This window comes from Carcharhinus amblyrhynchos, chromosome 19, assembly GCF_965287045.1.
Source record: "Carcharhinus amblyrhynchos chromosome 19, sCarAmb.v2.hapA, whole genome shotgun sequence".
In the NCBI taxonomy this organism is placed as follows: Eukaryota; Metazoa; Chordata; class Chondrichthyes; order Carcharhiniformes; family Carcharhinidae; genus Carcharhinus; species Carcharhinus amblyrhynchos.
The window spans coordinates 10,309,849-10,323,916 of record NC_137342.1 but is presented as its reverse complement, the minus strand read 5'-3'; the positions used below and the strand labels follow the sequence as shown (position 1 = coordinate 10,323,916).

General features: G+C 42.8%; 1 protein-coding gene across 1 annotated transcript; it reads left to right on the top strand.

Moving 5' to 3' along the window:
* The first annotated feature begins 2,123 nt into the window (after positions 1 to 2,123).
* Positions 2,124 to 13,698, top strand: rergla (RERG/RAS-like a). Its single transcript, XM_080207813.1, has 5 exons — positions 2,124 to 2,359; positions 2,492 to 2,548; positions 4,874 to 4,947; positions 6,123 to 6,271; positions 13,362 to 13,698. The coding sequence occupies exons 1-5, from the start codon at positions 2,308 to 2,310 to the stop codon at positions 13,630 to 13,632; spliced, it is 603 nt and encodes a 200-aa protein (XP_080063939.1). The 5' UTR covers positions 2,124 to 2,307; the 3' UTR covers positions 13,633 to 13,698.
* The last annotated feature ends 370 nt before the right edge of the window (positions 13,699 to 14,068 follow it).

Genomic DNA, 14,068 nt, shown 5'->3' with positions numbered 1-14,068 from the left:
GGAGGACTCCACTGTTATAAGTCAAATTTAGCTCATTGCTGTCTGCTGCGATTCATGCTGGATGCACTTGAATCAACATTGAAAAGTAGTGCATTTAATTTGTTAATCGTGGATATTTATCTTAGACCTTGATCATTTCTGTGCTGTTGCTTCCTAATTATTTATATAGGAAAAGACGTCAATGGCCTTGAGCGAAATGATTCCCTTGTCTGGCCCTCCCACGTGTAGGGTAGGCTGTTCTTCACGTCCGCATGGTTACTGATGTCAAGGTTCGGATTTGTTTATTTTCCGCGTTGGTGGTTTATGCTATTGGCACGAAATCAGCACCTCGGAGCAGCACTCAACTTGCTTTTGGCCGACAGGCAGGGTCACGGACAATTAAAGATCGACACTCCCTGAGCACAAACTCAAAAGGAAGTTTTTATAATAAGGAGCTGATCTAGAGATTGTTCAGCTTTCTTCCCTGAGCCCTTCCTCAGACAGGAGGAACACCCGACAGGAATCAGATAACGCGGGGGTTATATCTCAAACATGCATGTTTTGCCATCTGTGTGTTAAAATATGAACAGTTAATAAGAACATAAGAACTAGGAGCACAAGTAGGCCATCTGGCCCCTCGAGCCTGCTCCACCATTCAATAAGATCACGGCTGATCTTTTCGTGGACTCAGCTCCACTTAGCCACCCATTCACCATAACGCTTAATTCCTTTACCATTCAAAAATTTATCTGTTTGATATTATTTGGAAATTAGGCATGTCAGCTGTGACCTTCACCAACTTTTACAGATGCACCATAGAAAGGATTCTTTCTAGTTGTATCACAGCTTGGTATGGCTCCTGCTCTGCCCTAGATCGCAAGGAATGACAAGAAGTTGTAAATGTAGCCCAATCCATCACACAAACCAGACTCCCAACCATTGACTCTGTCTACACTTCCCGCTGCCCCGGCAAAGCAACCAGCAGAATTAGGGATCCCACGGACCCCGGACATTCTCTCTTCCACCTTCTTCCGTCGGGAAAAAGACACAAAAGTCAGGTCACAGATCAACCAACTCAAGAACAGCTTCTTCCCTGCTGCTGTCAGATTTTTGAATGGACTTGCCTTGCATTAAGTTGATCTTTCTCTGCACCCTAACTATGAATGTAGCACTGCATTCTACACTCTCTCGCTTCCTTCTCATTGAACGGTATGCTTTGTCTGCATAGCGCACAAGAAACAATACTTTTCACTGTATGTTAATACACGTGACAATAATAAATCAAATGACATCCATGTTAAAATGTGCCATATTTGTAGCCTTTGAAAAGGTTTTCAGTCACATGGCTTGTTTCTTGTTTAAGCAAGCCATTCTGCTCCAATGATATTCACATCTCCCTTATACAACAAGTTTACAATATCCATTGCAGCCAGGCGGGGGCAGTCATCTGCCAGAATCAACTCATCAATAAATGTGGGGGACATTGTTGTTCGAATATTGCCACATCATTGCAACTTTAAATAGACCGTGCATTGTGAAATCCAAGCCGGTTTGTAACGATAGCGTATCCCATCCCCTTCCAAAACTGCAACTTCTAAAGGAGGACTCTACTGTCATAAGTTAAATTTAGTTCATTGCTGTCTGCTGTGATTCATGCAATTATGGCATGTTTCGATGTGTTTTAAAAATCACGCTTAGAATGTTAGCACTTCGTCCCCTATTGCATTCGGTAAATGTTTCATTTTTCATGCATTCCTTAACGATTTTGTGACTTAATCTTAAAATGCTAGCCTTCCCAATAGTGATTTGATTTTACTTGTCCACGCGAGTTGTGCTTTGAAGGATTATTTCCTTAATCCGGCTCTTTAATCCTGTGATAGTTTAAAATGTTCGTGGCAGAGAGAGGGAGAAGACATGAGCTGTGAACTTTCCTCATTTCATTCCCCCTTTGCATTGGGATCCCCTGTAAAACTAGACTCTGCCAGGAGTGTTTGTGGATCTGACAGATGATTCACCCCCCGCCCCGATGTGGGTGTGCCTGGAGACCAAGGGGGGAGGGAGGAGGGCGTGGGGGGGGGGGTGGATATTAACATCTTATTGCGCCAAAGTGACGCAAATTGATTTGAATAGAAAGCAGTGAGCCAGCCTGGGAGTCTGAGAAGTGGAGCCAGTGGCATTGTCACATTCACCCAGAAGGTCAGCTCTCAGCCGCCTCTGCAAACCAGGGGCAGTTCCCCCCCTCATCCCGCTTCCAAACAAAAAATACCCACCTAAGAAAAAATACAATAACATTTAATAAACAGGGATCAAGACACAAGGAGGGCAGCTATGAATGAGATCAAACTTGCTGTGCTAGGGACCGAGGGAGTTGGTAAATCCGGTGAGTGAACATTGTCCAGGTCATTTCAGCCACCTGTATTTGCCACTTAATCTCCAGGTAAGGAGTGTGTGTAAGTTTAAGGAGCTCCCTGACTGGCCGCTGATCTTTTTTTTCTCTCTTGTCTGTTTGCAGCTCTGGTCGTTCGCTTCCTAACCAAGCGTTTTATCGGCGAGTATGCATCCAACTCCGGTAAGTGCCAGAGATCTCCAACGCTCAATTTACAACCCAGGTTTCGTTTCTGTTTTTAGAAAATCGCCTCTCCCTCCCCAACTTGTCTTGTCTTGGATTTTAAACCATTTATATCGACACGTACCTTTCCCACTCAGTACCTGAGCCACAAGACGGGGCTGTTTTAGAAAGGGGAGTCCATGCATTGTGACCCACACGGTGCTGGAGGCGGCGATTCGGCCCTTCGTGTCAATACCGGCTCTCAATCCCAGCACTTGGTGCCATCCCGTTACCTTTCCCCCAGCCCTTTGCAGGCTGTTTTAAGTATCGTCTAATGCCCTCTTGAATGTCTCGATTGAACCACCCACACTTCCAGGCAGTGCATCCCAGACCCCAGCTGGAAAAGTTTTTCACTCGTCACTTTTTTGCTTCTTTTGCAAATCACTTTAAACCCGTGCCCTCTCATTCTTGGTCCTTTCATAAGCAGGAACAGTTTTTCACTATCTGTCCAGCCCCCTCGTGACTTTGAACATCTCCATCCTCATCTTTTTTTCGAAGACAGGGCATATGTGGGCGATATCCCACTTTGTGCCAGTGTTGTATCTTGGCTATGGGGTACAGTTTTGGAGGATGTGTTCAGTACTATGATGGGGATATGTCAACGCCTTTGACTTTACCTATATCCGATGTCTTCAGTTGCTTTTTGATATAAGGTGAATCAAATTGGCTAAGAACTGGCGTCTGTTATTTCGGAGACTGGAAGACGTGTATAATTAAAGGGTCCAATGTATGGCCAGATTGAAACAGTTGAAGCTACTACATGCTGAGTATTTCTGGCATTTTCTGTTTTTAGTTCCAGGAATACCTTTGCAGGAGTGTTAGCGAGGCCATGTCATTCATTGTAAATTGCTGGCAACCCCCACTTTTGAAAGCTTAAAATCCCATAGGACACTATCTGCAAGTAATACGCTTAGTGATGCCCTATCCATTATTGACAATGCTGTGACATTAATATTCTGTTTAATCACAATTAAAACTTGGAACACTGTTGAAAATTGTATTGAAAACCTTCAGCCCCAAGGTAGGTACCAGTAGCAAGATGCCACGTTACCCAGCCTGTGAGTACCACTCATTAAAGTGCAGTTTGTGCAATCATCCTGCTTATGTTTGCTTACATACATGTGGTACTTTTGATTTGATTTATTACTGTCGCATGTATTAGCATACAGTGAAAAGTATTGTTTCTTGCATGCTATACAGGCAAAGCATACAGTACATGGAGGAGGAAAGGAGAGAGCGCAGAATGTAGTGTTACAATCACAGCTAGGGTGTAGAGAAAGATCATTTAATGCAAGGTAGATCCATTCAAAAGTCTGACAGCAGCAGAGAAGAAGCTGTTCTTGTGTCGGTCGGTACGTGACCTCAGACTTTCGTATCTTTTTCCTGACGGAAGAAGGTGGAAGAGAGAATGTCCAGGTTGCGTGGGATTCTTAATTATGCTGGCTGCTTTGTCGAGGCAGCGGGGAAGTGTAGACAGTGTCAATGGATGGGAGACTAGTTTGCGTGATGGATTGGGCCACATTCACGACCTTTTGTAGTTTCTTGCAGTCTTGGGCAAAGCAGAAGCCATACCAAACTGTGATACAACCAGAAAGGATGTTTTCTATGGTGCATCTGTAAAAGTTGGTGAGAGCCGTAGCTGACATGCCAAATTTTCTGAGTCTCCTGAGAAAGTAGAGGTGATTGAACACTAGAGAAAATGAATGATTTAGTTAGAGTTCTTTTGGAAATCCTGTGATCAGTATAAATCTCTTCATTTTCTCCAACAGCTAACCTTGTCTGAAATATCTTAAAGTATTAATTTTCAAATGCAATTGATAAGTTCTGATTCTTACTTGATTTGCATAAAAGTTAACAACAGAAAAGACAGCTTAGCTTCTCAGGCTTTTACTGTAGCAATGGTGTACCTATTTACTGAAATGGAGATCCTTCAAGCTATATCTTTAAGGAGATGCTGCAACAGGACCGTGAAATGTTCTAAAGTTTAAAGTTTATTTATTGTTGTCACGAGTAGGTTTACATTAACACTGCAATGAAGTTACTGTGAAAATCCCCTAATCGCCACACCATGGTACACTGAGGGATTTAGCATGACCAATACACCTAACCAGCACGTCTTTTGGACTGTGGGAGGAAGGAGGAAACCCACACAGACATGGGGAGAATGTGCAGAATCTGCACAGTCAGTGACCTAAGTCGGGAATTGAACCCAGGTCCCTGGTGCTGTGAGGCAGCAGTGCTAACCAACATTCTGATCGTTGCTCCAATTATTTTTGTGTTCTGCAGAGTGTATCTACAAAAAACGCCTATCCATAGACGGGAGGCAAATGAATTTGGAGATATTTGATCCTTGTTCACAAGTGAGTATTCCTTCAGAGTAAGTCTCCTGAGCATTCTGTTCTGAAGGCTGATAAAATCAAGGCTGTTGTTCAAAAGTCACATAGGAATGACGAGGTATACAGCTGCCTTTAGGAAATGTGTAAGTCACCCAATAATAACTGTTAGTTCCATACATTGTTGGTATGAGATGCTAATAGGAGAAGCTTAAAAAACACTAACAACTTCATCCCTTCAATGTCAAGCATTTCCACATGTCTCAAGTTGCAATAGGTGTTACCACCATGTAGATATTTGAAAGGAAATCTAGTTTTCAAGGTTATTAAAGGATTGGCACTGGTAAGTGGTGATGTTTCCATTGTTGACAAGGGCCATAACTTGATCATCAAGTGGAGGAATTAAGTGGAGAGTTAAAAAGGATATCAGATTGTTCAGACTGGGAGCATTCTACCTTGAAAGACTATGACATTTATTTAAAAATAACAATTGGATAAATATTTGATAAGGATGTAGGCAAACATTAGGGGATTGGAGCTGATAACATCAAACAGGAATAATAAGCAAAGTGAGTTTCTTTTCTTTCATGGAATGGAGGTTAGAGTCTAACTTCTCATTTCCTAATTATGGTTGAGGTTAATCACCAAGATTTAGCATTTTGTTTCTGTGTGACAGTTGCAATTATTATATACACAATGCCAAAATATGAATAGATTATAATACATGTAATTACTTCATCAGAATAGTAAAAGCAAAATACTGCAGATTTTTTTTTAAGTTTATTTATTAGTCACAAGTAAAGCTTATATTAATACTGCAATGAACTTACTGTGAAATTCCCCTACTCGCCACACTTTGGCGCCTTTTCGAGCCAATGCACGTCTTCCAGACTGTGGGAGGAAACCGGAGCACCCAGAGAAAACCCACACAGACGCGGGGGGAATGTGCAAATTCCACACAGACAGTGACCCAAGCCGGGGATCAAACCCGGACCACTGGCGCTGTGAGGCAGCAGCACTAACCACTGTGCCACCCTCAGCATTGGCTCTAACCCCTCTCCACACGTGCTGTCAGGCCTACTGAGATCTCCCAGCATTTTCTCTTTTCGTAACGACGTCATCAGTTTGAATTGATGGTTAGTAAGTTAAATAAAACACATTTCAGATGGCCCTGTATTCTTCTAACACCCTTTCTCCTGCAGCACTCTGTGAATAAGTCCTCACTGATGGACCAAGTGAACTGGGCTGATGGGTTTGTGGTGGTGTACGATATTGCTGACCGATCCTCCTTCGTATTTGCCAAAGCGCTCATTCGGCGAATCCGAGAATTAAGTAGCGAAATTTGCAAACGGTAAGAAAACATCAACCCATTATTCGCAATTGCTGTTACTTCACTGATTTGGGCTGTTTTACATCTGGCATTCCATCTCATCCATCGCAACTTCTTTATCACGTTATTCTTAGATTTGAGTCATTCTTTTTGCTTGGTGTTTCTTTATTAATGATGACACTTCATATTCTTATGTTACATTCATCAGATGTTCACCTGTGTCTCCGTTCATATAGGGATTAGATCCAAAATCCTGTAGTTACTACAGGAAGCCTGCTGGTTCTGTATTTGGCAGTCATTGATTCCCTCAGTCTCATTCAGTCACAACTTCTCACACAGTAAAACTTCCAGTGAGCACTTAAGGTCATAAGAAATAGGCTCACGAGAAATATGAGGTTGAATTGGTCCTTTGGCCACATAAACCTGCTCCACTATTCAATGGCTGATCATTGCCTTAATTCCACTATCCTATCTGCCCAGCGTAACCATTGACACCCTTGTTGACCAAAAATCTGCCTAACAAAATCTTAAATATATTCAGTGACCCAGCCTCCAGTGCTGTCAGTCTAAGAGAATTCCAAAGACTAGTGACCATCAGAGAGAGGAAATTTCTCTTCATCGCCATCTTAAATGGGAGATCCTTATTTTTAATCAGTCCCTTGTACTTCAAGGATACATCCTCAACCTGTCAGGCCCCCCCAGAACCTTATGGGTGGGATTTTATGGCCTTGATTGTCCCAAAACTATAAAATCTCACCCAAGATCAACAGACATTCCCGTTGTCCGTCCCTCGCCTGCTTTGGTTCCCGTGGTGAACAGAGCAGTAAAATTCGGGCCTTGGTGTTTCAATGTGAGGACAAATGCCACAGCTTGTTCAAAAAAGGGTGCAGTGCAAAGATAAGCCCAGTAATCTTTATCTAAGACCTTTTGTTCCAGTTGGATAGGTTAGGCTGTTGCTCACTTAACCTGTAATACACCTGATTTGGGAGTGCATGATACTTTCTAATCCATCTCATGGACGGAATTGATGCCAAAACAATGCTGCAGTCTTTGAAGAAATAATCCAACCTGAAAGTTGGCTGGGTGAATATTTGGGGGTGGCGGAAGAAAGCGGCAAATAATAATTTTATTAACCTTGGATCGTTGTATCTCGTATGCGCACATGCAATAACACTGGGACTATTGTTAAGGATAGCATTTTTCTAGCTGTACTAGCTAGGAAGCACAAGGAGAATGAAGTCCAGGAATGGCTTGATCAGAATGCTGGATAAACACTGCATGGATGATTTGACATATGGAATGATGGTCTGTTCAATTAGACTGGGCCATAGCTCAAATTTAAATGGAATTAGCTTTTCCTTGCCAATGTTTGATTTCAAATCTAAGTAGTCTCCCATTGAAACATTTATTGTGCTGCCATGTCTAATATTTTATCAATGGTATGACCTTTTGCAATAATACATTTGCGGTGTAAAGACAGAAAATTGCTGGAATCCCTCAACAGTTCAGACAGCATCTGTGAAGAGGGAGAGGGTGACAGTTTGATAACTTTTTGGAAGATGTTGGAGATTGACGGTTTCTAAGGAAATACAGGACTTGGGAGAAGGTGGAGCAGGGAAAGATCAAAGGGAATGGTCAGTGAGAGGATGAAAGGCAGGAATGATGACCTACCAAAAAAAATGAAAGGAAGCGTTAGGATAAACATGGAAACAAAGGATGGGTCCCATGTAGGTGTGAATGGTTACAGAATGTCCAAGAGAATATGGATCAGCGAGAAGACAGTAAAACAAGGGAAGGTGAAGTTACCATAGTTCCAGATGACCATAGGCTGCTCTCCCCTTTGAGGGGGAGAACTCGCTGGTGATGATTTAACCTGAGGATCTCCACATCTCAGGCGAGGGATCTTCATCATTAGCCTCAGCCAGTACGGGAATTGAACCCATGCTGTTGGCATTTCTCCACATCACAAACCAGCTGCCCGACCAACTGAGCTAAAAAGCACCCAGCAGAAAGATGACATGCTGTTCCATGAGCTCGGATTGAGCTTCATTGGAACAGTGTAGGAAGCAGAGGACAAAGGTGAAAGCAGGGTAACAGGCAAAAGAGCAAAAGATACCTATCGCTTGCTTATTGTTATAGAGTGGGCACAGTGGTTAGCATCGCTGCCTCAGAGCGTCAAGGACCTGGGTTAGATTTCTGTCTTGGGTCACTGTCTGTGCAGAATCTGCATGTTCTCCTCATGACTCCATGGGTTTCCTCCAGTCCTTTGGTTTCCTCCCACAGTCTGAAAGACGTGCTAGTTAGATGCTAAAATTCTCTCTCAGTGCACCCAAACAGGCACCAGAGTGTGGTGACTAGGGGATTTCCACAGTAACTTCATTGCAATGTTAATGTAAGCTTACTTGTGACACTAACTCTTTAATTCATATTTATTGCAAAAAATAATTGATGTTGATTGTTCAGAAATGAATTCATGGACTGAATTTAGCTGTGTGCCGCACTGGATAATTAATTGTACTATTGATTGTCATTTTAACTTTCCCAGTGGACAGTAAGTTCAATCATGTTGATGGATCACTCAAAAAATGATATTCTTGATCTATTTGGAGGAAATGGCCTGTTTGGACACAATGATATATCTGTTAAAATTTGTCAAAGCTCATTGCAGGTTAAGTTGGACACATGGTTTACACAGAACAATAGTAGAAACAGGGGAAGTGCTATAGCCTTGATTTTCTGATCAGTGTTGTTTTAATCCTGGCATTAACCCAACGGCTAAAATGATACCAATTGGAAAATCTAGACTTATATCTTCAGTTCATTGGCTGTATGGAGTTATAAATCTGGAATCAAAATCTTGTGTAATATTGCTACTATTCATTTAATAAATTATAAAATGTCCAGTTTTGGGAATAAATAAAGCAGTGTTATCAGGATGTCTATGCTCTGTACCCAGTGCATGGACTATAGTTTATATGACCACAATCAAGACGACTGATGTAATTACATATTTGTGTAATTACAAGTATAAACTTTGGCAAAATTATTATATTGTGAAGCCTGGTTGAGTTTAATTATATGACTCTTTATGAAAGTCATTATTAGGATATGTGTATCATATTATTTGTTATAGCTTAATCTGTGAAAAAGCAAAATTATATTTGGATTTTTAAACTAATATTTAATTAGTTAAATATTTAAACTAAAAATATTGTATATTCCCTTTCTTAGCAACTACTTAAATCAGATTTAGGTTACACATCCAAAGACAGTTAATTCAGTCATCTCATTTGTGTTACAAGAAGATTTCTTACTGTATTTGGATCTTATGGGTGAACAGGGTTTCTCAATTTCTGTCAAATTACTATATAGGAATATAGCACTGCAGCTTTGTATCATTTGACTTACTTGGGTAACTCGTTTGATACTTGAGAAGTGATGCAGGATCGTTGCATCATCTGGGCGGCATGGTGGCACAGTGCCAGGGACTGGGTTCAATTTTGGCCCTGGGTGACTGTCTGTGTGGGGTTTGTGCATTCTTCCAGCATCTGCGTGGGTTTTCTCCAGGTGCTCCAGTTTCCTTCCGTTGTCCAAAGATGTGCAGGTTTGCATAATTGGCCATGCTAAGTTGCCCCTTAATATCCAAAGATGGGCAGGTTAGGTGGATTAGCCATGGTAAATGCGTAGGGTTAGGGCAGGGAGCGGTACTGGGTCAGATGCTGTTTTGGGGAGTCGGATGCAGACTGGATGGGCCAAATGGCCGCCTCCTGCACTGTAAGAATTCTATGGTTCTGTGGGTTCTACAGTGTGTCATGCTCCCCACGTGGCTTGGGGGAATTAATGGGGTAAATAAGTCGGGTGTCGGGGATAGGTCCTGGGTGGGATGCTCTGTCGGAGAATCGGTGTAAACTTGATGGTCTAAAAGACCTCCTTCTGCATTGTAGGGATTTTATGATTGTTACAGGTGCCTTGTGAGTGACCAATTTTGAGTCATCAGTCCCTAGTGATTAGCTGATTTTTAGGTCTGATCTGCAAGTTTTTCTCTTCAGAACAGAAAAAAGAACCTAGATGTATCAAGGACTGAACCCAGGACCTAAAGTACATGAACAATGTACAAGTACAACGTTGTCAGAGCTGATTTTTAGGTCTGACAAGATTGTACCCATGGTTGCCCATTTAAAAATTGCACCCAACTACCATTGTGTTTGCTGATCACAGAAGAGTCATTACAAAAAGATTACCCTTTTATTCCCCCATGAAAGTCCAAAGTGAGCAAGTCTCAGCTTAAACACTGATTACTCTGGACATTTTAAAACCAAACTTTGGACTCTTGCATCTGTTTTGCTCTCCTTTCAATCAGAAACATATTTTCAACATTTCACTTATGATTTATATTGGCCCGGAAATTATTTCAGAGCATTTTTTTGTGACGTATTTGGCACACAGTAATAATTTACAATGATTTGCAAAATAGTTTGTATTCAAAAAGTTAAGAGAAATGCAAAAAAAAATCAGTTTTCCAAACTTATTGTAAAGTTCATGTTTACTGAGGGGAAAAAATGTTTAAAATGTTAGTTTATAGATGTAAATGAAGGGGTGGTGGAAGCAGACAGCAAAGTGGAGTTAAGATCACAAGAGATTAACCATAAAATCTTTTTTAATGGTGGAGTGGAGCCAAATGGCCTCCCCTGCTTCGGTTCTCCTATGATGTGGAGATGCAGCCGTTGGACTGGGGTAAACACAATAAGAACTCTCACAACACCAGGTTAAAGCCCAACAGGTTTATTTGGTAGTAAACGCCACTAGCTTTCGGAACGCTGTTCCCTCGTCAGGTGAGTGGAGAGTTCTGATCACAAACAGGGCGTATAAAGGCGCACACAGTTTAACTGTGTGTGCCTTTATATGCCCTTTCTCCTATAGCATGGCAATAATATACATTCATCTGTAAATGCCCCTATTTGCATTTTAACTCCAATACATTCTGGGATAGGATAAAGATGGTACAGGAAGTTCAAACTGGAGCTTTGAGGGCCAACAGAGAGTGGCCAAGGGAGCCTCACCTGTCAGCTGTGGTAAGGGGAAGTCATGGGGCAGGGTCCATGACCTGCCAACATGTGGAGTCAGTGAGTGTACTTGGAGGATCAGGACTTTAATGTCCACAACACAGCATAAGGTAGCTGCAGAATCTCACATGATTCCTCTCAAAGATGTGGAATTAGCTTTTTAGCCTCTGGCACCGATTATATGTAAGAAGTCTCACAACACCAGGTTAAAGCCCAACAGGTTTATTTGGAATCACAAGCGCTGATTCTTCATCAGTTGAGTCCTGGTTACCTGAGGAAGGAGTGGCGCTCTGAGAGCTCATGATTCCAAATAAACCCGTTGGACTTTAAGCTGATATTGTGAGACTTCTTACTGTGCCCACCCCAGTCCAATACCGGCATCCCCACATCATGGCTCCCAATATATGTGCTTGTAGATGTGGCTCAGTAATAGAACGTGTACTCTAGGTCCTGGGTTCAGTCCTTAACATATCTAGATTCTTTTTCTGTTTTGACGAGAAAAACTTGCAATACAACTGGGAAAATGTGGCAGAGCATGATTGGTCTGACGGAGAGCTGCACTTAAACAACAAACCCAATAGCGTCCTTCTGTGCTGTAACCATTCTGTGACCCCCCCGTGTATGCAAAATCACTCTGAATTTGAATTGCAATGGAGAGGGGAGCAATAACAATATTTGATAATACTAGGAAGTCAATCTGCATGAACCAATAGAGCTGACCTGTAGAAACAAAGATTTATTTTCAGCATCTGATGGATGGCATATTGGTGATTTTTAAAAATTTATTATTTATTATTGTCACAAGTAGGTTTACATTAATATCACAATGAAGTTACCGTGAAAATCCCCTGATTGCCACACTCCGGTGCCTGTTTGGGTACACTGGGGAAGAACATAAGAACATAAGAAATAGGAGCAGGAGTGGGCCATCTAGCCCCTCGAGTCTGCCCCGCCATTCAATAAGATCATGGCTGATCTGAAGTGGATCAGTTCCACTTTCCCGCTTTCTCCCCATAACCCTTAATTCCCTTGCCTACCAAAAACCTATCTACCCGCGTCTTAAATATATTTAGCGAGGTAGCCTCCACCACTTCAACGGGCAGAGAATTCCAGAGATTCACCACCCTTTGAGTGAAGAAGTTCCTCCTCAACTCTGTTCTAAACCGCCCCCCCCTTTATCTTGAGGCTGTACCCTCTAGTCCTGCTGCCCTTTCTGAGCGGGAAGAACCTCTCCACCTCTACCCTATCCATCCCCTCCATCATCTTATACGTCTCAATAAGATCCCCCCTCATCCTTCTAAACTCCAACGAGTAAAAGCCCAGTCTATTCAGCCTCTCTTCATAGCTCAACCCCCTCGACTCCGGTATCAGCCTAGTAAACCTCCTCTGCACTCCCTCCAAGGCCAAAATATCCTTGCGCAAGTGCGGCCACCAAAACTGCACACAGTACTCCAGCTGTGACCTCACCAGTGCCCTGTACAGTTGCAGCAAGACCTCCCTACTTTTATATTCAATCCCCCTTGCTATGAAGGCCAGCATCCCATTTGCCTTCCTGACCACCTGCTGCACCTGCAGGCTGGGTTTTTATGACTCATTGCAATTCCATTGCAACGGAACCCATTGCAATTCAAATTCAGAAGACTTTAGCATGACCTTTTAACCTGGTGTTATGAGACTTCTTACTGTGCCCACCCCAGTCTAACGCCAGCATCCTCACATCATGGCTCCCAATATATGTGCTCCTGACACCTAACCAGCACATCTTTTGGACTGTGGGAGCAAACTGGAGCACCCAAAGGAGACCCATGCAGACACGGGGAGAATGTGCAAACTCCACAGAGACAGTGACCCAAGCCGCGAATTGTACCCAGATCCCTGGCGCTGTGAGGCAGCAGTGCAGACCATTGTGCCAACGTGCTACCCGTACTTTTAAAGCTGTACCTGCTGTCATGCTATTACATTTTCCTTTAATATTTGATGTGAAGTGTTGAAATATTAAGGAATTTACTGACTGTCCTAATCCACTGAATGCGTCTTTATTTGTACAGAGAGGCAATGTCGGCGATATTTTTAGTTGGCAATAAGCAAGACCTGTGCCACGTGAGGGAAGTGAGAGAGGAGGAAGGAGTGCTCCTCGCTGGCGAAAATAAATGCCAGTTCTGTGAACTGTCAGCAGCTGAGCACCACCAAGAGGTGGCAATGATGTTCTCAAAGGCCATCAGGAATGCAAGTGGAAACCGCAGAAGACGACCCAGTGGCTCAAAATCAATGGCAAAGTTAATTAACAATGTATTTGGCAAAAGAAGGAAATCTGTGTAGCTTGATGCAATTTTCTTCATACCGATGTACTGTCATGTATGCAAGCTTCCCCCCACCCCGCGTGCCCCCCCCAAAATAATATCGGTCGTTTCATTTTTCCCTCGTCACAATCTGTGCACAACAGCCCTCCAAATGTGCCCAAAGTTCCATATAAAAGTGAATTGTTTCCGATCTAAAAACCCAGAAACCCACAGCCATTCTTTCTGGACGAAGGTTAGGGCTGGAATCTCCTGGCCATTTGCGCCAGCGGGATTCTCTGGTCCCGCTGCGGTTAACGGAGTTTTGGCTGAGCGCCAAATTCCCCATCCTTGCAGCGCCAAGGGGCCGTGAGTGTCCAACCTAGAGATTTCCAGTGGACCGAATGTAATGGTAATTGTAGCAAGGACGGAGGCTGTGACTAAGCATTCCTGGCACTAATAGAGGGGAATATTGTGGA